Source organism: Equus caballus, chromosome 27 (genome assembly GCF_041296265.1).
Source record: "Equus caballus isolate H_3958 breed thoroughbred chromosome 27, TB-T2T, whole genome shotgun sequence".
Taxonomy (NCBI): Eukaryota; Metazoa; Chordata; class Mammalia; order Perissodactyla; family Equidae; genus Equus; species Equus caballus.
In genome coordinates this window covers 17260822-17285485 of record NC_091710.1, presented here as the reverse complement: position 1 = coordinate 17285485, position 24664 = coordinate 17260822, and the positions used below count along the sequence as shown (strand labels likewise).

At 46.1% G+C, this 24664-nt stretch overlaps 1 protein-coding gene across 1 annotated transcript; it reads right to left on the bottom strand.

Moving 5' to 3' along the window:
* Positions 1-2983: 2983 nt before the first annotated feature.
* Positions 2984-9366, bottom strand: LOC100059596 (spermatogenesis-associated protein 31D4). Its single transcript, XM_023634908.2, has 4 exons — positions 9060-9366; positions 8269-8314; positions 7610-7670; positions 2984-7331 (listed from the first exon to the last, which is right to left on the bottom strand). Exons 1-4 carry the CDS (start codon positions 9255-9257, stop codon positions 3125-3127), a joined length of 4512 nt encoding a protein of 1503 aa, XP_023490676.2. The 5' UTR covers positions 9258-9366; the 3' UTR covers positions 2984-3124.
* Between the last annotated feature and the right edge of the window lie 15298 nt (positions 9367-24664).

Below are 24664 nucleotides of genomic sequence, written 5' to 3'. Positions count from 1 at the left end.
CCAGATGATAACTGTGAAAGTGGGGTAAGGGGTACATGGGACGTTCCACTGCTCTTGTGCATGTTTAAACATTTCTGTAATAGAAAGCTTAAAATAATGAAAGAAGCTGGGTGCCTCCTAAAGAGAGGGAGGGGACGAGAGGATACCTGGCAATGGGGCTCAGTCCGTCAAGACGAGGGTTTAGCTCTCTCAATAAGGACATTTCAGGAAGTGTAATCATTGAGGTTAGGAAGGAAACCTCTTTTCATATAACAGGAAAGAAGGAAAGGAGGAACGGGAAAAGGTTTTTGTGAAGCTTTATTGATGGAAAGTTCCTGTCTCATGACTTCTAGTTCCTCTGTGATCAGTGGTCCAGCACATCTACTGAGCAAATGGAGACAGCCTAAATTTGAGGAAAGTGAAGGAGATTTGAAATAAATGTGAGTGTCCCTGGAGAGAGAATGGAGTAAGGAAACAGCGACCTAAGCTCCATTTGTTTTGTTCTCATGTTAGTAAGCATGGGATAATTCTTTTTGGAATGAGTGAGTGATTTCCAGCTAGTGCTGGGGCTGAATTTACTGTGGCATCGGTAGACTCCATTGTGAGATTTAATCCAATAGTGATCAATTAGTTATAGGAAGGCATTTCTGGGAAAGGCAGAGAGATGGGATTTTGCCAGACAGGAAGGATTAAAAGTGATTGGATGGGGCCCATTAGTAGTGGAGCTTTTTAAATGTTGGTTACCTGACAGACCATCAAGTCTACCCCGGAGAGGGAGGAAATGTAAACAAGAGCTTGACGGACAGACAAGGAGTAAGTGGAAAAATGAATGGCCTGGAGTTGAAAAGTTAAGAAGGGGCATATGAATCAGAAGAATGAGAGACGAGGCCAAAGGGTGGAATGTCCGACTGTAATAATCTGGTTGGCTGAAGTGTTCCTGGTGATAAGCTCTGGAGTGTGCAGTAACTACACTGGAATGGAAGGAAAGGACCCTAAGATGAGAGGATGTAGAAACTGAGAGGCTGGTCTTTGGCTGGTCTATCCACATTGATGGTAGAGCCCTCCATGGCCTCCTCACCTCTTCAAGTCTCCTGCCCTGGGCCCCATCCCCCTCCCAGGACCTCCACAGAATCTGCATTCTTTCTTTGACCTCAAGTTTCAGACATTGTGGGGTCAATGGCATAACTCTGGACAAGAAGATACAAGTGTGGAGTGAGAGAGGCTGTAGTGGACACCGGTTTTGTTTTTGGTTTTTGTTTTAACACCTAGCATTCACAAGTCTTTCTGGGAAAACTACCTCCAGTGCCCTCTGGGATACTCACCCCATTTGTGTAGAGTGTGTGTGTGTGTGTGTGTGCGTGTGTGCGTGTTCGGCTTTGTTACAATAGTTACCATTATACTTGTATCTTTTCTAATGTCCTCAAATTCCTTTCCCTTACTTGGAGTCTTATTTCATTTGTCACCTATATCTAGACACCCTCTTATTACTTACAGAACAATCATTTTATTCTATTTTTCCCTTTTTCTCCTCCCTTCCATTTTTAAAATCTTGTTGTTTTTAGAAAACAAAATTGGTATTTTATTTTTCCACCCTTGTAACCATCTTTATTTTACTTAGACATCTACAACTTAATGTATTTAATGCTCACCATCATAATGCTTTTTGAATTTTGCCCCAGTTGACACTCAGCCAATTTTTGAGTCCCAGTCTGTCTAAGTGGAGTTGCCTTTCCTCCAAACCCCTATTGTAAGGGTGGGTATGTGTGCAGTCCATGGTGAGACCCCCATATATCTGTAACCTGGTGCATAGTCTGGGACTCACCTCTGGTTCATGAGCTGCAGGTGTTCTGGGGGAGACCAACCATGGCTCCACCAAGGCCGTGAATATCAGAGGCGGCACTTCCATCCCGATAGGTGAACTGTACACACTAAGGGCAAGATCTTCTATATTCCTATTAAGCATAGATGGAAGGGAGGAAGCAAGATCACCTTCCCCAAAGAGGGGGATGCCATGCCTGATGACCTCCCTGCAGATATTGTTTAGTATTCAAAGAATAGCCCAGTGCGTTTTTGGAATAAGGCATCAGTGTGCTGTGCAGTGCCTGGATCAGATTGAGGAGGGGGCGGGGGGAACAGGACAGGGTCACCATATGGATGATGAGGCATAAAGCTTTGTTCTACCAGCAAGGTCCTTCTTTCCCCTCTTCATTTTTTCTTCCCTCCTCGCTTACTCCAAGTCATCTTTTCCTTACTCTCAGCTTTATTTTATCCTGGGAGGTAGGTGGCTACCTGGTCAACATTGTTACTACTGGCAGCTGAGTGATGCTTTTGCTCTGCAACAAGATATCATTTGGCAGTCTGAAGAAATACCTACAGAGGGGAACCACTTCCCCCAGGTGCCTTTGCAGTAGGGAAACCTCAATGTAAAGTTTAAAGTATTCTTCCCTAACACATTAATATGACTCACATGACAGATTCCTAAGGAGTGTCTGTGCTGTTCCTAGCCCCTCCCCCACCAGCCCAGGATCTACTGCAGCAATACCCTCCCCCACCCGCCAAATCCCATTCAGGGTTCACCCCCGTGGGGTCCTCTGGTCACTGACCTCTAAATCATGATGAAGCCACTGTTTTTTCTTCATTGTTGTTTTATGAATTGCATACCTATTTTTGACCCTCTTCGGATAGAGAACACCTGTCTTCCCTACTCTCTGAAGGATGTAAAACATTCAGTGAGCGGAAGGTGTGGGCTGCTCTACACTTTCGTTAAGGCTAAGCGAAGAGGCAGGAGGCAGAGCCCACCTCCTCAAACTTCATCAGGGAGGAAATGGGCTTTTGGGGGCATGTGATATCTCTTTGTCAACAAGAGCTCCAGAGCACTGGTGACCTTTCAGAAGCCAGAGGAAGCAATCAGTAAGAGCTGAACTCACTCCTCCTTTTCCCTAAGCACAAGCCCTGAGTTACCTGAAACCCATGCCCCCAACACAGGACACAGAAAAGACATCACTATTATTAGAGAATCATTTATTGGGGAGAATTAATCTTCTCCAAAAGAAGGAATTATTTTGCGGTGGGAAATTTTCCACTCTCGAAACGCTGGAAAAGCGTTTTCTGTTGACATAGAGACGGATCCCTAAACATAGTGCCTTTAGCTGTGGTGAGAACAGCTGGAGGCCCCTGGGCTGGCTTGATGCCTGCAGGTGGAGCTTGGATGGGGCACATCCTCCCTGCGGGGCACAGATAAGGGACGCTTCTGATCCAATAGCTGATCCTTAAGCGCCACGACTTTCTGAGGGTGTCTGTTCTGGTCTCTGATCCGTCTAGAACATGTAGGATAATTCTGGCCAGCAAAGACAACTTCTTGGTGGCAGGACTTGGTGTTTGGCACTTTACAGGAGGGAGCCGTGTAGTTGGAAGGATGCCCCTGGATGGGCTCTGCCTGGGCCTGCTCTTCTGCCTTCTGCTCAGTTTTCACAAACTTCCTCAGGGAAGGAAGGGGCTCTTGAGGGCGGGTGACCTCTGTTGCACGCCGCTGCCCCAGTTTCTCCACTGGGAACTTCCCAGGGACCATCCTGGTCTTCTGAGCCGTGGTGGTCCCAGTAACGGCAGCTCTCCCTTTAACCAGGCCTCTGCTCTGTGCAGATGATATGGGGCTGCCCTTTTCCTGGGGATGTTCTTGCTTTTTGCCTTTTGTCCCAGGACAAAGCCATTGAAAAATGTGGTTCATCTTTTTTCTGAACAGACTTTCAGGAGGAGGCTGTGCCTTCTGTGATGAGGTCTGGGAAGACTTGCTCCCAAGCGTCTCCTCTGATGCTGTGATCTGAGTAGGGAAACTCTTTCTTGTAGGTTGGGATGTCCCCAACCCTGCATCCCCTCCACCAAGCTCTTCATTGTTGGGGCCCGGAGGGCTCACTCTCATTGTAGCTGGTGGGAATTTCTTATCGTCGGACCTCTTTAGGTCTTTCTTAGGGACCCAAGGCTCCTGCCGCTGCTGCCTGCTGATCCCACTGTCCTCCAGATGGACATGCAGCACCTGGGAAGCTCCCATGTCCCCACTGGAGACACCGTGGGCATGAGTCGGTGAGGCCTTGTAAGTCAAGCTCTCTGAGGCAGGGGACCTGTCAGTGTGTTGGCCTTGGACCTGGCCCTGATTCCTCTTCTCTAGTTTCGACTTTAATTCCCCAAACAGATGTTCCTTAAGATCCGATGACTTCGGGTCTTGGGGAACTTGTCTTTTTGGTGCAGGGCTTTCAATGGCCCCAGTAATTTCTATTTTACTGTGATTCTCACGTATCATTTGGGAGCTTCCTGGCTTGCTGGTTGTCAACACGTTACCGGTTTTTGACTGCAGAGCGTTGAGCTCCTTGGCCCTGAATATGTCCCTGGCCGTGTTGTGCACGGAAAAGGGTTCCGACTTCATCTTTTTGTCCTGTGGCCCTTCTCTTCTATCACTGGAACTCACTCTCTCATCCTTTGTCTCATGTTTGGCACCAGCTTGCCTTGCAGGCAGCTCTGGGGGGCATCTGTTGCCTAGCTGAGTAAATTTCTGACTCGCTTTGCCTGTGATGCCACATGTGACAGGCAGATGAGTCTGCCTGGCACCCTTACTCCTCTGAACAACCTCTGCAATCTCTTGGTTGATACCAGAGGGTGATTGTCTCGGCACCCCTTGTCCTTCCCTGCCCATAGGTGAAGTAGCAGGGCAAAGACGATCCAGGACCGGGGCTGAATTTGTTGTTTCCGCTTTTTCTTGAAGAACAGATTTAGAGCTTCCTCTATGGGGCTCGAAGCCTTCGGATTTGGAGTCCACTTCCAAAGTTGGGTTATTTGAGGGGTGACGGTAGAAATAGGGCAAGGACTGGGATGCAGCATCTTCCAATTTAAACGCCTGTATGGATTCAAGGACCCTGCAGGGAAGGCCCCACTCCATTGTCATACGAAAGCTTTTAATATGGGTTTCCAGCATCTGTTGTGCACTGGAATCAATGAAGCAAAGCTCCTGGAAGGTATTCAGGGAGGAGTCCCCACCCACTGAAGGTGGCAAACTCCTCTGTGTTATTTGGGTGCGGGATTTGTCAGAAAGCAGCAATGTCTGCTTGCTAGCATGCCATGAACTGCGCACCATCCCAGGGAGCGGAGCCTCACTGATTTCCTCAAACTTCTTGCTCAAATGTGCTTTCAGGACATTTTCAAGTTGTTTCTGATCTAGACTTTCCTCCAAGGCCCTTGAATTTTTCCCTGACAGACTTGCCATGTGACTATTTAGGTCTTTCTCAGAGTCATATGCTGGATCCTTATCTGAAGAGCTCTCTGGGTCACTCAACAGATGAGCTTTTGGGCCGTTCTCTGGGCTGTGCCCCCGATCCTTCCCCATCTCCTTCTCTACCTGAAGCAGTTCTGAACCCCTCTCATGGAAGCTTTTGGATTGGCTCAATCCAACATTTAGATCTCTGTTCACCGAGATCCGTGAGAGTCCATGATTGCTCTCTGACTTAGCTATCTCTGAGAAATCTCTTGGAGGCATCATCAGTGACAGACACTCACAGATCCTGCGGGGCAGGCCCCACCGGTGTTGGATGAGCCTCTTTCGAAGGTGATGTTCCAGTTTCTTCCTCAGCTCATCACTGAGAGGAAACTCTACAGGAAGGATGGAGATGGAGGCATGGGCCTGGGAGGCCTGATGGTAAGGAAAGTTGAGAGCTGAAGAACAAAATTCTTCCTGAGATCTTTGGACTACAGAGGGGGAACCCCACAAACTTTCCTGTTGCTTCTGCAACACTTTCCATTCCAGTTGTTGAATTTCAGATGAGGTGAGAGACTCTGATTCATCCTGGGGTCTATGGTAACACACTTCACAGATCCTTATCTGGGGTAGACCAGATGGTAGGATTGGGAGTGGGGATTTAAGGTGGGCCTGGGACCTGACCTGAGTGAGAGGTAGGGGCTGGGATTGGGGCAGGGTTTGAGGCAAGGGTTGGGGCTGGATCTCAGGCAAGGATGGAGGTGGGCGATGGAGAGGTACTGGGGATTCTTGGCCCATGGAGGCATTTGAGATGGTATTGAAAAGGAAGATTGTGGTGCAGTCACTTGAGTCACGGATAGCAGAGGGCAACGACTCGCTGTGCAGAGATGGGAGACCCCAGAAGAGCTGCATACATTTTTCCTGTAAATGATCCTCCAAGATTTTAGGATATGGGGGCTGCTCATGCATGTGCAGCTCCTTTGGTTTGCCTGCACTGCTCCAAAAAGGAAGGGAGAATGCTGAGTCACACTCATCAGCATTTGACTCTGACATTTTCCCCGAAGGATTTAGTGGGTAGCCTGGCCTAAGTTTTCTTGGAAAAGAACCCTTCTCCTTCTCCTTTTCCTTCCACATCAGGAAATCACTCCTCTTTCGGACTTGTCTCTCCAGGAGTGCCAGGACATGAGGGCTGAGAAATGAGAGGTTACCAGGCTCTATAAGGTTAGCTGTAGGATGTCTCTCCAGAGAGGACTCTGAAGAATGGAGGGCAAGAAATTCTCGATTAAAATCACGTGGTGCCAAGGTGGAAGGTGCTAAGAACAAGTCTTTGGCACAAGCTTGCCACCAGGATAATTCTGAAATTGACAGGCTTGAATGGTCAGTGCCTGTGATTGTTGGGACATAAGTGGACAACCCACCAGGGCTATCTGGAGATGAGTTCTCTGGAACAGACTTCAATAAGATGGAAACCGATTTAGATTGAGTCACAGTTAAAGGGTGGTCTGTCGGTGGTGAGACAGACAGGCTTGGTGGTGCGTGATGACAAGCCAGTGAGTCATTGGGATTCATTATCTGGGACAAATTTGGTAAGGGGTTAATATCTTGGGAAAGGGTGCGGTCAAGAGAGATCGTATTCAGAGACAGAGTGGCCTCTGGTTGGAGAATAGGCCCCGTTGCCTGGGTGTCATGTGGTGGCAGAGGGGGACGGGCAAGGGGTTGGGGTGGGGAATGGTCTGCTGGGAAGTTGGACTCCAAGGGAGGAAAAGGCTCTGGTGGCATAGAGTGACCCGGTGGTGAGGGTGAAAGAAAGTCAGCTAAGGGTGTCGTTGGGTTAGGTGAGAGAACGGAGGGGGGCGGTGGGGAAGGGTCAGGTGGGGGGGATGGTGTTAGGTCTCCTGGAGGGACTTCTGAGAAGGCAGAGGACAGAGTGAATGATGACTCAGTCCCAGAAGCTGTGGAAGCCATAGAGGACACAGAGGCAGTATCATCTTCCAGGTCCTCCAGGAACAGCAGCCGATTGATCTCAGCAGTTGTGCTATTACACACCTCACAGGAGGGGTCTGGGCATAATAGTTGACGAACTCGGGTGGTATCGCGAGGCCGGCCTAGGGGCCTGCAGGAGACAGGAAGTAGAAAACTGTAGCCAGGACCAGAACAAGGAAAGGAGGACCTGCTGGCCTGTCAGGGGAGGGGCCACCTGAAGCCTGCTGCCCCTTCACAATGCCCCACATCTATGACTTCACCATACACTCAGCAGCCCTCACCCCAAGGCCTTCATTCACATACCCGTTCCTATGGCAAACCCCTCCCATGACTACTGCAGGCTGTACTGAATCCCTGGAATTGCAGAGAACATGTTAAAGAGGGATCAGGAAAGAAAAGACTAGTCACCTTTTCAGAATAGAAATTAGCCTCCTTTTCTCCTCTGTTTCCCTCTGGTAATTTCTCCAACCTGGGAAACCAGAAGAGTGAATTACATGTAATAAAGGTAGAAGCATAGGTGTTACACAGGAGTCCCTTTATGGGAGACCCTTGGGATATTAACGGGCTATTAACTCTGAAAGCCCCAAGAATCAGTAGATGTGGTCAAACGGTCAATGATAATATTAATAAGATTCACATGTGTTTGTTGCTTCATTTATAAAGTACTGTCACATACATTATCCCATGGGATGTTCAAAACCACCATGTGAGGAACATAGGTCAATGGTTACCTCAAAGAGGAGTCTGATCATCCAGGAAGTCAACGTAGTTTCACAACGTCAGGAGACAGAAGTTCTGACTCTTGACATCTCCCACAGCCACCCACTGGGCAACACCCATTGTCCAGGTCCATCACTGCTTCATGCCCAGAGCTGGGCAGAGCAGGAATCTGAGAAATGTCTCGGGTTCTGACTACCTTCCCATGAGCCTTTCCTCTGAGGCCTCTATTTTCTGAGAGGGACTTTATCTAGCGACTGACATCCTCAGAGACCATGGACCTGGGACCTCATGGAGAGGACAGGATGGGTCACCCTTGGAGAGCTCAGGTGGGATAGGTGGAACCTTACCACTTGATGTTCCACCTTTTCTTCTCCTCTTGGCTCTGCCCTGATGCTGAGAACAAAATAAAAGAATGAGGCGCGAGGACTTAGTTGGCTTGCTCCTCTCTCTAGGAGACTCAGATATTCATCCAAGATTAATGTCACTCTCTATTTTTATTACTAGCACTTTGTGTTCTTTCCCTTTCTCAATTTCTAAAGGTGATAAGATACTTTCAATTTTTCCTTCTTTGAAAAACTCGAAGGAGGATTTTTGGCTAGAGTCCACACTTGATATTCTCAGTCAGAAGTCCTCTGCTCAAGGAGGGCATAGACTCTGAGGCCCACAGTCACATCTGTGCTTCCTCAGATGGGACCCTGTATCCTGGGACAGAGCTCACACTCCAGTGTCTGCTCAGAGGCTCAGCCCTGCTCTCCTGATCTGCCCAATACAAAGGATGGTTTGGTCGAATGACGCCCGACATGGGAATGTGACTCATGATCCAGTGTTGGGAACAGTGTTCTCCTACACAGATCCCAAACTCTCTAAATAACCTAATGCAGGGCCGTGAAATCAGTGATGGGATTTTATCCAGGAATCCTCCACCACACCCAGATGGTCTGTGAGTTTTAAACGGGAAACAGTCCCAGCTGAACCCCTAGTCCTGCCTGGACTATTCCCCTAGAAGGATGATGTTCTATCCTCTATTCAGACTTGCCATCTTAGGAGTCTCTCTGGACCAACTCATTTAAAAATGTGGGACTAGAAATGGAAACAACAATAAAAAATCCCTGTTGGTGGCTTGCCCAGGGATCCTTACCTTTTGGTAGATTTTGGTTTTCCAGAAGGTTGGTAAAGATGGAATCCCCACCAGGAAGCACAGGAACAGAAGAAGCAACCACAACCCACACACGATGGTGAGGTTGTGGTCACTATCTAAGAATGTTGAGCAGATGCTCAAAAACAACTCAATATGGCTATTCAGAAATGAGAGAACATTCCATTGACTGAACTCCATTTTCTGAATCGCAAGGCTGCCTGAGGCAACTGAGCTCTGAGAGTGTCCGCACTTGCCTATAATCCCAGGCCTGCATCACAGAGCACTGAAGAGTCACAAAGGGTTTCAGAGGGTGGGGGAGGGGACATGAAGAGGGTGTGCCCATGGCCCCTTCCCCCCACCAGCCCACCTGATCTCTCCATCCATCCTGGGCCCTCCAGGTCCCTCTGCCCTACCCTGCCATCCTATTTTCCAACTCTGTCCGTTCATCATATCATACAATTACATTAATGGAATTTTCTGCCTGTTCCACCTGTACTCCAGATATTACCTGGGCCCCCTTTACTGTTTGGAGAGCTTGACTTTGGTTTCACCAATTCCACTGCCTCGAAAGTCTGAAATGCTCCCTGGAATTTTTGCTTGTACCCAGACATTTACACTCAGAATCATATATGTCCTCAAATCCATCTTTCCTTTAGAATGTTTTTGCCTTACATGAACCCTGATATAGAACTTAAAGTTCTTCTTTACTCATTTGGTTTTGTGAATGTTGAATAACAAATTTTAGTTTTTTGCTTCAGTCAGCCTTTATCATCTTCAGCCAGTGGGGCTGACTCAAATAATTGAAATTAATAATTCATTATTCAACATTCACAAGACTAAAATCAGTACAGGCATACCTCACTTAATGAAAGGGACATGTTTTGAGAAATGCATCATTAGGCACTTTCACTGTTGTGTGAACATCACACAGTGTACTTACACAAACCTAAGTGGTAGAGCCTACTACACACCTAGGCTATGTGGTGCTACCCGTATGGGACCACTGTCATATATGTGGTCCATTAGTGACCGAAACATCGTTAATATTGTTACATGGTGCGTGACTGTGGTGGATGACAATGACAAGATGGAGTACCATTTTCAAGGCTTCTAAAATGGAGCTGGGAGGCCATTAAGGAAGTGGGGCTTATGCTTGTACACCACATCCACCACCAGATGTTAACTGAACTTTTGAGCTTTACCTGACAGCAGAGGTCACATCTTGAAGTGTTTCCTCATTCCAAGAAGGGACAGTCTGCCTAGGACCAACTATGTTCTGGCAAGTCAGCTCACCCCATGCCAGAACCAGTCATTAACTGTTCACTGTAGACCTTTGTAAGCCTGTGTCCTTTCCTTTTATCTACCCCTGCCTCCTTTGTCTTCCTAGGAGCACATTTGAGCTTCTACTCGAATCTACATCTCCTGAATTGCAATTCTTGAGACCCCAAATAAACTTTTTGGTTCTTTTGCAGTTTATGCCTTTTATTTGCTGACTTTACATGGTGACAGAAGTGGGATCCCTAGCTACTGACCTTCAATTCTGGTGCCACTTCACAGACACAAGCAAGGTGCCTGCAAAGAATCTTTTGTGCTCTGTCGTCTCCTCCTGGTGGCTCTGGTTCCTGGTGGTAAGTCCTCCTGGGCCTGGACCTCCCATTTTTGGTAGAGGTCCAGACTCTTTATGTAGGCGTCCTTTGATACTGGTTCTGGCCATCCTTCCATTGTCAGCTTTGTTAGAAACTTCTGTTTCTTTCACTCCTTTTTTGGGCCTTTGATCCTTTGGTAAGTTCATACAAATGAGAAATTCATTTTCTAAGAGGACCACCAAAGAACAGCCCCACTCTGGGACTCCTGCTGGTTTTGTCTTTAAAGAATACAGACCTTCTACGTGTAGATTTTTGTCCCACTGGGCTCAGATTACTCAGGGTGATTTAAGGCTTCACTGGCCTAAATGGGGCTCCTTTGAAATTCCTAAATTGGTTTATCTGTGCACTCAATTGGAAAAAGCCTATCAAACCAAACAAATAAAATGGGAAACTTTTTAAAATTGGTACCTTGAGGCCTCTAAATGAAACACTGAAAAGGACACTTCCTTGCAAGCCATAACAATGTCATAACTAAGAATTTCAAATGATTAAATGTAAATGCCATCGATAAAAGAATATTAACTCCTCCTGTATTTGTCAGGGTTCTCTGGAGAACCAAGGAGATTATATATATATATATATAAAATATATATTAATATTGATGTATAATAGAATATATAATCCATTGTATCTATATTTAAATTCATTTATTTAGTTCTATAAATTACATATATACACATAAAATTTATATATAAAAGAAACTTTGGCCTCACCCCTAACTGCCTAAAAGAATTTAAGACAGAAGGCCTGTTCCAGGAAGGAGCTGTCAACGTAGGGAACTCTAGATGTGGTAGAGAAGAAGGTACCTAGCTGGGCCCATTTTACACAAGTTCTCTCTCATTTGTTTAGAGATGGCCCAGCAAACATTTGGTTTTCTGTCTCCTTGTGAATTGGCTTCCTCCTCTTTGAAGTCCCAAACCATGACCCCCAACCCCGCGCCTTTGTAAAATATCTAAACCCTAACCATAGACCTGGCAGACACACTGTAGACTGAGCAGCAGCATGAAGACCAGGGTCAACCTGATGACATTGTGGGTGGGACTACTGGCTGTTTGTCCACATCCTTGTCCTGGGTGCCCAGGAAGGCAGTCACCCAGCAACTTGCAGTGAGATGTGGCGTGTGACTATGTTTCAGCCAATGCAATGGGAGTGGAAGTGGTGTGTGCCATTTCCAGGTTGGAACTTTTGAAAGCAGGTGTGTCTTCTCCGTGTTCCTTCTTTCTCCTTGTGCAGATTGGTTGCAGACAATGATACAGGCGTCAGGAATGGTGGAGCCAAGAGATGGGAATTCATGGGTGACTGACACACCCTGTGGAAGAGAACCACCTGCCCAACGCGAAACCCACCTTGGCCTGTAAGGCAATCACACATAAATTTCTACTCTCTGGTTATTCTTTTTTGGGATCTGCTTGTTATTTTCTTAACTATTATGGAAATATTTCAAATATGCAGAAGAGTACATAGTATGACCTCTATCTCTGGCCCCAATACCCAGAAAGAACAGACGTTAAATTCTGCCCTATTTGCTTCCGATGTTGCATTCATTTGCTGGGGCTGCCATGACAAAATACCACACGTAGGGTGGCTTAAACAATAGAAATTTATTTTCTCACGGTTCTGGAGGCCGAAGTTCAAGATCAAGGCGTTGGCCGGTTTAGTCTCTTCTGAGGCCTCTCTCCCTGGCCGCTTCTCCCTGTGTCTTCACACGGTCTTCCCTCTGTGTGTGTCTGAGTTCTAATCTTCTCTTCTTACGTGATTATCAGTCACATTGGATTGGAGCCTACCCATGTGACCTCACTTTACCTTAATTACCTCTTTAGAGGCCCTCTCTCCAAATACAGCCCTATTATGAGGTCCTGGAGTTAGGACTTCAACATATGAATTTTCAGGGACATGATTCAGCCCACAACGATATCTCTGTTTTTAAGAAGCAAAATGTTGCCGTCACACCTAAAATTCACATTTCCATCCCGTTCTCCTCCCTCCCTCATCATAGGTATCAATATCCTAAAATTAATTACATTCTTTATGATTCCAAGAATATCCATGTGCATGGCTCCATTAACAAAAGATTACATTTTTATGCATAGTCAAGACATACATGTGTATGTCTCCGTTAACAAATTCTTACATTGTTATGCACTTAAAAAATGTACAGGAACAGTATCCACACTGCACATGTCCTTCTTTGATTGGCTTTGGGCTATAAATGGGGAAGGAAAAACAGCAGCTGAGGGTAAGAGAATAAATAAACGGCTTATGCATAAAAACCCAAAAGGACAGATTTCCAAGAGCATCCAGGTTGGTGACCACGTGCAGGTTCTGGGAGAGTGGTTACCTGGAGAGGGCGTGGAAGCTCAGTGCCCTTTCCCCATGTCTTGCCCTGTGCGTCTGTTCCATCGAGGTATTCCCGAGTCATATCCTTTTCTAATAAACAGGTAATCTAGTAAGCAAGAGGTTTCTCTGAGTTCTGTGAGCCCCCTAGCAAATTAGTCGAACCGGAGTAGAGAGTCTTGAGAACCTCTTACTGACAGCCAGTTGCTCAGAAGCATAGGCGACAACCTAGACTTGCTATTGGCACCTGCAGTGGGGGCAGTCTTGTGGGACTGAACCCTTAACCTGTGGGGTGTGATGCTGTCTCTGGGTACATAGTGTCAGAATCGAGTTGAATTGTAGGACACCCAGCTGGTGTCCCAAGAATTGCTTGTTGGTGTGGGGGACTCCCCCGACCCCCAACACCACACACATTGGAATTGGTACCAGAACCTAGGAACAAACTGTGAAAGATAAGCGTCTTAGCTTGGGTTCCCATAACAAAATGCCATAGCGTGGGTGACTTAAACAACAGAAATTTATTTTCTCACCATTCTGGGGGCTGGAAGCCTGAGATCAGGATGCCAGCATGGTCAGGTTCTGGCGAGGGCTCTCTCCTCAGCTTGCATAAGGTCCCCTTCTCACTGACTCCTCAGATGGTGGGGTGTGTGTATGCGTGTGAAGAAACAGAAAGAGAGATCTCTTCCACTTCTGATGAGGCCACAGTCCTATCTGATTTAGGTTCCACCATTATGACTTCATTTTCACCATAATTACTTCCTAAAGACCTTGTGTCTGGACATGGTCACAAGGGGGGTCAGGGTTTCCATATATGAATGGTGGGGAGACAGAATTCAGTCCATAGCAAGAAATAAAGAGCAAATAAATAGAAACAAAGGTTTGGCATTTCTCTTTATCATTTCCTTTCTTCCTCACTTTACTGTCTTGCTCTTTGTCTAGCTTCTTGAACAAGTAGCTTATTGGTTTCTAATTTTTCTTTTTAGATAAGTATATTGAAGATATCTTTCTTCTAAGTATTGTTTAATTCCATCCACCAGATTTTGTCATGTAGTGCTTTCAGCTATAATATTTCCTAAGTTCCATATGAGATCCCTGTCAATGCAAGGTTCTATAAGTTCCCAGCCATTATTATTATTTTCTCATCCGTTGCTCCTTTTACAAGTATGTAATGTTCCTCATTGTCACCATGTTGGTTTTGTCTGGAGCTTTACCTCCAGAATTCTATAGATATACTTTTTTATTGACAGGTAAAGGACAAAATGAGGAAATATCTTTGCTATATATAAAACATGGTATCTGTCTACACTACTGGGACAGTGTAGACTTCTATTCTGTCACTTATCCACCTTTGTGAAAAGGAATTCTAATATTGGCTCACTGAGGTCATTTAGGTCAACAGCAGAGGAAATTGATCATATGTATGTTTTCATCAGTCAGATAGTCCATGTTGTGCTGTATTCACAACAAACTCCCAAGTCTCAGCTAAAAATAACCAAGGTTTATTTCTCGAACATGCTCCATGTCATCGGGCTGGCTCTGTATTATCGTTCCTCAGTCTGGAGGATTGAGTAGATGGCAGCTAAAAGAGGCTCGATCCAACTTCTTGCACAACTGCCAGGCAGGAAAAACACACTCCCACTGTTTGCGAAAGGTTCTGTCTGGAAGAGACAACCTCACTTTTGCTCAAGTTTCATTCGCCAAAGGGTCACAGAGTCAGATCTGACTTTAAGGGGCCAAGAAGATACATCCCTTCTGTGTGCCAGAGAAGAGCCGACAATATCTGGTGAACGGCAGTAATAATAACTATACACTATGCTGTATTGTGACTTCCAAAGCTTATTTTTGCTTTTTGTTTGTTGATTTCTCAAAAATTCCCTTCAGTTATGTGAGTTACCATAAATCCTTCTAGTCAATTTCTTTAATAAGAAAACTGAAGTTAGGCAGAGTTAGCTTCTTTTGCTTATAAGAAAAAAAAACGATCTAAGGCATTAGACTTGGCGTTATAAATGTCACTGAGCGGCTTAGGAAAGTGAACTTCAGTTTACACCTTGGGCTGGTTTTGAAGAAAGGGTACACGCCTATTTTTCAAGGATAAGGTTTTAATAGGAAAAGAAGCAGGGCATGGCATGAGCCAATATTTAGGTCCGAATAATTATTGGTGGCTGCAGCATGTCAGGCAGGGAGCCAGGTGTTTTTGCATATGCTAAGTCAATTTAATTCTTTATAAAAACAATATGAGGTGAGTCTTACTATTCATCACTTACATATGCAGAAACTGAGGGTCAGAGAGGTGAAATGACCTGTCTGAAAGTCACTTAACTAGCAAATGATGGCTTTGTTTCAACTCTATCATCTGATCAGGCAGAGGTGAAAGAGAAGAAGGCAATGTGTGCTTTTGGGTAGTGGGTACTGTTCGGTTTGGCAGGACTGTGGGATACATGAAAGGCGGAGGGGCCCTTGAGTGCTAAGGCAGAGAGTTGGAGTCTATCAGGTAGGCAGTGAGAGGAAGGTTTCCGCATCTGAGAGGGCACTGGTGGAGCCATGCCTCAAAAACATTGATCTGCTATTGTCCTCTACGATGAAGAGAAATGAGGCACGCTGGAGGCCTGGAGACCAGTTGGAGGAGCATTGTAAAAACTCACATAGGCCTGAATGGGCATGGGTGTTGGCAATGGAAAAAGAAAAAAGTATTCTATCCAGTCTCCAGACCCCCAGGGAATTGCTGAACGAAGTCTGAGTTCTCCCTATGTAGATAGCTCCTACTTTTCATTATAGGTTTGTCAAGAACTTGCTCCCAGAAAAAACCTGGATGGAGAACAAAACAGGTAAGTGCCCAAGTGAGAAATCTACAAAGCTCCTCTCCCCCAAAATCACCTCTTCCCCATCAGTTGTGGGGCCTAACATTTCACCAATGGGGTTCCGTTCTTTCAAGAGTCTCTTATTTAAGTAGGACTATCTGTGGACAAGAGGGAGAAGGGACACTGGGAAGTGTCCTCATTAGCAGCATCCAGGCAAGTAACCTAAATGTATGAGGGCACTCTGGGGGGGCACCATGAAGAACAGGGCACATGCTCCATGTCAGGGGGTCTCTCGGTTCTGGCTGAGGGGCCCAAAGTTGCTGGATCCAGTATTTCAGCAGAAAACTCATAGCCAAATTTTTTGGGAAAGTCCTCAATTTTACAACATCACAACCATTTTAAACTTCTTAATATCGCTGCGCTGGCCACATTCAGTTCTTAATTTGTTACCAGTTTGCCACCTCTAGGTTAAATATTAGTACCATTTCATCAAAACCTTTCCAAATTTGAAAGCACATCTTTAGTAAAACTAGCTACAGAGCAGGTTCATTTGGATTGCCGAGAGCGGGCACAGAGAAGTCTGGGAGCCGGGCAGGGACTGTAGGGAGGCCCCTGGACCACGTGCTGGGCATCCTGGCGCCTGAGCTTTGAAAATGGCAGTGACAATATTTGCTGCAACCGGGCCCTCCTGGGCGACCACCCAGAGCTGGGCTTGGAGCCGAAGGAGGGATGGGCAAGCTGTGCTGCTCCCAGCTCCAGTTGGCCCCTTCCCATTAACATTACAGGAGTGCAGTCGCGTGGTGTTTGAAAAAGCATCCCTAGTTCCACGAAATGATTTACAGGACACCAGACTCTGCATTTCAGAGGTCTCCGGTGTACCATAAAAAATATATTCTAAAGGAATAATCTTTATCTGAGCTGAAGCTGCAGTGAAGGAAGCTCACGTCCAGCTGAGAGCAGCCGTGAGCTTCTGTTTACTCAGGGAAAAGTCTGTGTTCACGTTATTGGAGTAACATTTTTTTCTCTCTTTGGCACTAGGTATCTAGTTAATATTTAGACATTATATACATTTTCTTTCAACTGTTGTCCCTGTTATGTGATCAAACAAAACTGGAGATTCCAACCACATCAGCCCTGTAGGCGAAAGGAGACCCTTCAGGCACCCAGCTGTGGCTAGCAGGGTAAACAGGACTCACTGGAGCCAGCCTCTGGGAAAGACTGGCGCCAGGTGCGTGCAGGGCCAGCCCCTGCCCCCAGGAAGCAGAGTTCGCTGGAGTGCCTCAGTTGACCGCTCTGCCTCTTCCTGCCATTCCAGCCTCGCGTTTCCTCCACCTCCCTGAGCAAAGGGAAACAGGAAGCAAAGTCTAGTCTTGAATGTTCCAAAGCCTTATGATGTTTACCATTCCCCCCAGGAGAAGGAGGTGAGGGACGGAAATCTCTCTGCAAAGAAGATACTTTTTTTTTTTAATTCAATGAAGCGATGCACAGACACAGCAACACAGGTTCTCTCTGCTTATAAGGTGTTCAGAGCGATGATAGTCTCAGTCTAATATTTTAGTCCAGGGAAATCTGAACTGCTTTAGCGTCAATGGCCCCCAAGGGGCGCATGTGCATCTGTGGTTCAGGGTGTGAGGAGGAGACAGCCTCTCCTTTTGGAGCAGAAAGCACAGTCAACCGGTGGCGGGACAGAGGCAAAAGCTCTAGGACAAGGAAATTTGGGGGTTTGTGTCGAAGCTCCACCAATCAGGAGCTTCAAGCTAAGATGGGGAGGCTGGAAAGATGGAAGTTGGGATGGGAAACCTGGTACGGACAAGAAATTCCTCCTGGGACAAAGGCAGGAGGATGTCCAGGGAGGGAGAAGGGCGGGTCGCGGATGGACCGAGTTTGCCTGGAGTCCCATGAGAAAAGGGGAAGCGAGAGCTCACCACCTTGTGGCCCCCAGCTTCCTGTTGGGCGGCACTGGCGGCAGGCGTCGGGTTCTAAGTCTCTGAAAGTATCAGGAGAGGGAAGGAGAAACTGGCGTCCAAGGCTCCCAGGGGAGGGGAAGCACGCGGGGTTGGGCGGGGAACCTCTCCAGCATGAATGTGGTGGGGGGGCGGGGGAGGGGGCACGATCTCCTCTTTGCCGGGTGCCCCAGGCGTAGCGCACGCCTCTGTTCCACGTCCCTCTCTGCAGGCGCGCGCGAGGCGCACTCCCCCTTCCCTCGGCGGCGCGGACCGCGCGCCCGGGCCTCTCCGCGCCTCTCTCTCCCCGCAGAAAGTTAGCAGCGGGGAAGGAACTCGGGGCTGCAACAGGGCCCGGCGGCGGCGGCGGCAGAGGCTGAAGCAGGAGCCGCGTCGGAGCCGGGGAAGCGGGGGCGCTGCAGACGGAGCAGGTGCAGCCGGCGGGTCCGCGCGCCCCCCTCGGTCCCCTTGCCGGAGGCTGAGGGGGGGGGTGGTGGGGGGCCACTCGGACTGCGCGGGAAGAGTGGGGAGGGGGATCATGCAGCCGGGCTCTTCCCCGGCGCAGCGAGACAGCGGCCAGGGCCGGGGGTGCAGTGGCGTCGCTTCATGCAGCCTGGGCGGCTGGGCTGGGTGGGGGGACGGGCGGGGTGCTTTCTGAAGCTGCCTAGCTCCACGCCTGGGAATCCCCAGCCCAGGTGCCCGCGGGGTGTTTCCCAACCCAGGCTCTTGTGGGGCTCTGCTCTGCTGCGTTGGGGACGCTAAGGCATGAAGCAGGATAGCTAGATTGACTGAAGGGCTTTGAGTTCTCCTGGAATCTCTCAAAATCGCCCTCAAACGTATTTGCGTGTCTGACATCCGACTTTAGTATTTTCAGGTTAGAACAAAATGAACAGGGAACGGTTAAACAGATGACGCTGGTGAGTTTGGGCTTGCTAGAAAAGACTGAGGATGTTCCCCATCTCCAGGACTTTCTATCCCCCGGTGGCTGCAGGAACCCTGGGTTGATTTTGCATCAGGAGCATCAAGGTCTGCATGGCAGTCAGTGTCCTAAGAGTTTTTACATCCTGCACCCCTGCCCTTTCTAACCGGCGCCTCCTTCGCAACAGATGTTCATCTCCCTTCTCTTCCACAGTCTCCTAGCGGTGAGGGAAAGGAGAGGAGAGTAGAAAGTTAAGTGCAGGTAAAATAAATTAGTGATCCGGCTTTCTTGCTAGCCGTAACATTTAAAAAACACTGGAGCAGATGCCCCAAAGGCAAACATCCTTTGCTCCCCCCACCCCCACCTTTTATCTCTTTCTGGAAAACATCTGGATGGCTGGTCCCATCTCTGTTGCATCTCAGTAATTAATTGGAGTTGTCAGCCAAACACAGGTTTTGTCAGCTAAAGTGATATTATCATCTTCACAAGGCCAATAGGTAAAATAAGGATTTTTTCCTGACAAGGTGCCTTGCTGTTGAAGAGATGTGCTTTCTAAGTTTAAATTACAGCCTGCAAGAGTTTTAGAAATAACCTAACTTCAGAAATATATAGTAAGTGTGTATTATATAATAATATATTACTATATGTGTGTATTATGTAATATATATTATATATGAATATATAATATGTATTGATTGATTTCTTCCACTTTAAAAAATACGCCTTATGCTTTCAAAGCTTGAGAGAAGTACATTTAGGCGTAAACATTCCAGCAGGTTAAATGGAAAGAGTAAATGTGTCTGTCAATATCTTGTCTGTTTCAACAGAGAGAACTAATTGCAACATTTTAGGAGGCCTCAAACAGCCCCTTCCTATCAAAACAGAAACCAGTCAATGCCTACTTGAACTGGAAAATCAGTATTTATAACATTGCAAGTCATGGCTTCCAGTTTGCGATTAGAATTACAAAAGGTGTTGGGATGATTAATGCAACAACAGCAAACCAGAGAAAGGAGGAGATGTTTGGGAAGGTTTCGGTTGTTTAATTGTTGGTTGTAGGAAAGTTCTGATTTCTGCTATGGGGTTGCTTCAGCCCTCTGAGGGTAACTGTGCTCTTTTCCAGCTCTAATTTCAAAGCTGTGTATCTTGTGAGAAGTGTCAGATGCCCTTTGGGGGAGAGGAAGGCCTGAAGATCAGACCTTTCCAACATGTGTTGTATTGCTTTGTGGCAGCTGGAAATAGAGATGGGGTGTTTGATTCAGGTGACTTGAAGTTGATGTAGGGGTGCATGGTGGAATGCATGTCAGGAGGTCCCATCGTAGGGTCTGGAGAATTTTCTGAATGAAAGGATAGAAGATGCCAGATTTTCTCATGTTCTTAAATACTGCTGTTGGGAAAAGAAGGTATGAACCGGCCTCGCTGTCATGACATGGTTACTGAAGATGTCATTCCAGCTTTATGGTTCTCTCAGCCATCACTTGTGATATTTGGGACATGGTGTCAATATTTGGTAGCCGCCGTATAACTGTTACGCTGAAGAGACATGGATAGAGCTATATTCCCTTGATCCTCACTTCAGAGGACCACATGGTATCTCTGTGTCCTCGATCTGCTACTCCAGAAATTCACCCATGCGAGACCCTTATGATGCTCAGTGGTGCTGATTGGAAGTGCTGGAGGAGAATCTCTCCAACATAGAGGGAATCATTAGCCACCCAAACCTGTCTGTTGAGAAGACTCCCAGAAACCCCTTGGACCCACAGTTGCTGAGTGTGCCGGGACTGGCCTTGGATAGCTCTCCAGCCTTACAAGGGACAGCAGTGTTTTGAGGACATTTGTGGGATTTTCATTAGCTCTGTCTCTCCTCTCTTTCTCCCATGTAGGAAGAGGGGATGACAACCTCACTGTTGTAGAAAAGGAAACAGTGGCATTGATTCAAACCAGTAAAAGACACCTCTTGGTTCCCTGGTACAACTCCGTCTTTTAAATGGTGACATCTGTACTTAAATGGTTATACCAGGTATTCTGCCTGAAATCTTACTCTACTGTTTGAGTAGTTAGAGATCCACAGGTTAATTAAAGACTTTAATTTTCCCCCCATTTATTTGTTTTTGTATTTCTTTGTGTTTTTGGTGTGCTTCCCAATAGCCTGCTAATTCTGCAAGTGTTTCTGGTTGCTGTGTTTTCAGCAAGAGGGAGAGCAAGAAGAAATTAGGGCTGCTCCCAGCGCAGCTGGCTTTGGGTTTCCTCATATCCAATTAGGCAGCCCTAGCAGATTGATTTCTGGTGTCACTCCAGTTATGTTTAAATCTAGGTTTTGCTTTCTCTCATGCCATCAATCTAATGTGATTTAAAAACACATCTGAGATGAGACCATGTGCATTTGGTTTTCAGGGCAAGATAGACGGATGGATTAGGATGTGTGTGTTAAAGCTACAGAGAAGCAAGCCTCACTTGGTGGATGGACACAGGCCAATGATTAATAAGTGGGAGTAGGCTGAACCCTCCACTCCTTCCTCCCTCCACCCACCTCCCCCAAGTAAAAGGGTAAAGCCACAACACATCTTTCAGTATGAGCTGATACACAGTGTCTGGGCAGAAAATTAAACTTATCTAAGGGATGAGACCTTGTGGCAGGCCAGCTGGCTGCCACGGCAGAACTCATCAAAGTGACAGAGACGACTCGAGCTGTGGCCTCCCTCGTGGTTGACAGACTGTACAGTAACCACGACCACTTTGCTTTGGAAACCACTCAGCTCCAGGGCAATGGGAAGTCACCCTCCATGGTTTCAAGTTGTCTTCACTGGGCCGCGAAAGAGGAATGTCCGAACTTAACCACTGCGCCACCAGGCCGGCCCCAAATTTATCTTTCTTAACAAAACAAAAATATTTCCATTGTTTATACCTTCTTTACTGAAGCATACACCTGGCTTTTGTTGAATACAAAGATGTTTTCCTTATTAATTTTTAGTAGAATTTTGAACCCTTACAGACCTTAGTGAAAACTAAAAAGTAAGCAATTATGTACTATCTTTTATATTAGCATCCTAAGTGCTTTTTATAATTTCTAAAAACATGTTATTTCATAGTACAATCTTTAAAAGAATACAATATCTAAGCATATTTTAGTTTCTCTGTAATAAGAAGCCAAAAGTAGATAAACTTAGACATGTTTAGTGACAATGTTTCAATAGGTTACTGTATTTGAAAATTACCCAGATATCTAAAGAGTTTTTTATCATTTAATTTCACCTGGCAAAACTTCAAAGTTTCAAGTTAGCAGAAATATTTTGGAAGTGATTTTAAATACACATGCCATAACACATAATTGTTAAAAAGTTCACCCAACACTCTTATCTTTTTCGTGTCTATTTAGTTTACTTGTTCCCAATAATTATTTAGGTTTCCTGCAAAACTTCATGAGACATTAGACAAAATTAGCCATCATTTTAAGTTATTACTTTGCTATCAAATTTGGAACAAAGATAACATGGGCTTATTTGACTAGTAAACCTAGGCTGCCTGTCTGCATCATATCCAATGTTGATAACTTTAAGGACATGCTTATTTTAATCAAACCAACAAACTTAACTAAGCTTCTCTTTACCAAAGAGTATTTCATATCATGTTAACTTGAAGGACATTTGGGTGGTTTCTATTCCATTTAGAAATAATTTATGTAAGTGCTTACTTTAAGCCAACTGCATATAGTTCTTTAGAAATTATACCATCTGGAGATAAAATATTACACATATAGCACACATAGAGACAAAGAAAAACTCCACAGCTATTGTTTTAAAATTACAGCTATGAATCAGGTACAGTAATACAAAGCTCCCTGGCTATGAATCCAAGTTTTGTTTTAGGCCTTTTACTAATGTTTTGTGGAGAAGACACTCAAGATGCTAGATTTTTGGCTAAGCTGCTCTTATGGCCATTTTTCTTTCCTTCCTTTTTTACTTTTTTCCCTCAGTCCTAGGAATTAATGATGGGCTAGATATTCCCTGGAGGGTTGGCAAGCTCTTTGAGGTAACTGAAATGGGTGGAACCTGAACTGTCTCTAGAGCTGCATTCCCAGTCTTGCAAGGATTTTTTTAAGGACAGTTGCTCTTGATTTCTGAGAAATTGGGTTGTACCTCAAATGACATTATAGGTTGATCTACCTGTCCAACTACATCACAAAGGCACAGAGAAACCACTCAAATATTCTCCAAGATGGAGTTTCTGAGGCATAACTCATCCAATTGAAAGTGTTTCGCCTGAGTGGTGAGTCTCCGGGAATGCTTGGGTTGTCCCCCATGATGGTAAAGCCAGTGTCAAACTGACAGTGGGCCTGGAGAAGGGTGCAGAGCCCAACTGCAGGTGTCAGTATACTTATAAGATTTAGTCAAGTCCCATTCAACCTGGGCACTTAGTCCCTGAACCAGCACGAGGCAAGCCAGGGAGGCAAGAGCCAAAAGCTTGGAGAAAGCTGGGAGCTGGGGCTCCCAACGCCCGGGTTGAGAGTTAAGTCCCTGGTAGAAAGTTTTTCAATATTTTGATTTTTCAGAAGTTTCAGGTTCTGCTCAGGTCCAGCTGGAATTTAACCTTGACTTGGTGACAACAGAGGAGGGGATGAATGAGATAGACAACTAAGGGAAAGAGGTGACCAGGCCTCACCCTCATGGCCTCTTCCCAAGGGTTATCAAGATAACATAACATAACAAACATCCCTACAGAAGTAGGGGGCCGGTGTGGAAAGGAAAGGGGCCGGTGGCTGGCTCCCTTGTGCCTCCCTTGTGCACAAACTAATAAACTTTTACTTTTCTACTCCCATTTGTTGTCTCTCTTGATTTCTATCCTGGGGGACAACAAGAACCCAGTGCGCTGGTAACAGCTTCAATAGTCATGCTCATGCCTCCCAGAGGAAAGTGGTCCCCAGCATTATTCACACATGGTATCTGGAAAGAATGAAAGAAGACAGAGGAGAGGCACTGGCATTTCTTGAACCCTTGTGATTGTGGTGGTGGTTGCTTTATAGATGTGTTATCACATCGGGGTGTCATGATGAGGCTGTGAGTTAAACAGCAACATTCCTCGTTTACAGGTGGCTCCTGGAGGGTGAACAACTTGCTCAAGGTTGCTCAGCTGGTCATTGGTTGAGTTGACCACATCTGTCCAATTTCAGAGTGCTGGTTTCTTTCCCTGTACCACGCTGCCACACAGAAAGTACTAGAATGTCTTTTCCTTCTTTCATTCTTCAAACATTCAATAACGTTTACCAGGTGCCCAGTACTGTTTGGATAGGTACTGAGGATAAAGTGGAAAACAAGACAGAGGGAGGACCTGTTCTTGTGGAAATGGCATCTTTGAGTAGGGTGGTAGAGGAGACAGCAAACAAATGAGTCTTTCTTTTAACCGTTTTAATGTGGCTATAGAAAACTTAAAATGACACTTGTGACTCCCATTGCATTTCCATTGGGCAGGGCTCCTGTAGAGCAGTGCTTTTTAAACGTGAAATGCACATGGATCACCTGCGGTGTTGTTAACATGCAGATTCTGATTCAGCAGGACTGGGGAGGGGCCTCAGATTCTGCATTTCTAACTTCCCAGTTGATGCTGATGCTGCTGATCCCTGAACCTCACTTTGAGAAGCAGGAGTCTAGAGAGTAATTGGGGTGTGTGTGTGTGTGTGTGTGTGCGCACAGATATTATTTTAAGTCAAATGGTTAGGGGAAACCTCTCTGTGGAGGTGATGTAAATGAAATGAAAGAGTAAGATCCTGCCATGTGAAGATGTAGGTGGAGAGGTTTCCAATAGAGGGAACAGCAGGTACAAAGGCCCTGAGGTGGAAACAAGCCTCATGGGTTTACAAAAGCACAGTGTTTGGAGCTGGCTAAAACTGGGTTCATAACCTGGTTTTGCAACTTAATAGTTGGATGATCCTGGCTGGATAACCTATTTAAGGTCACTCGGTTTCAGGTTG

Bases quoted from the DNA above. Each gene is read 5' to 3' on its own strand.
- LOC100059596 (XM_023634908.2), bottom strand. From the start codon at position 9,257: ATGGAGTTCAGTCAATGGAATGTTCTCTCATTTCTGAATAGCCATATT. The intron at 7,671-8,268 runs GTAAGGTTCCAC...CTGGTTTCCCAG, and splicing joins AAAAGGTGGAACATCAAGTG to GTTGGAGAAATTACCAGAGG. The intron at 7,332-7,609 runs GTGACTAGTCTT...TGTCTCCTGCAG, and splicing joins CTAATTTCTATTCTGAAAAG to GCCCCTAGGCCGGCCTCGCG.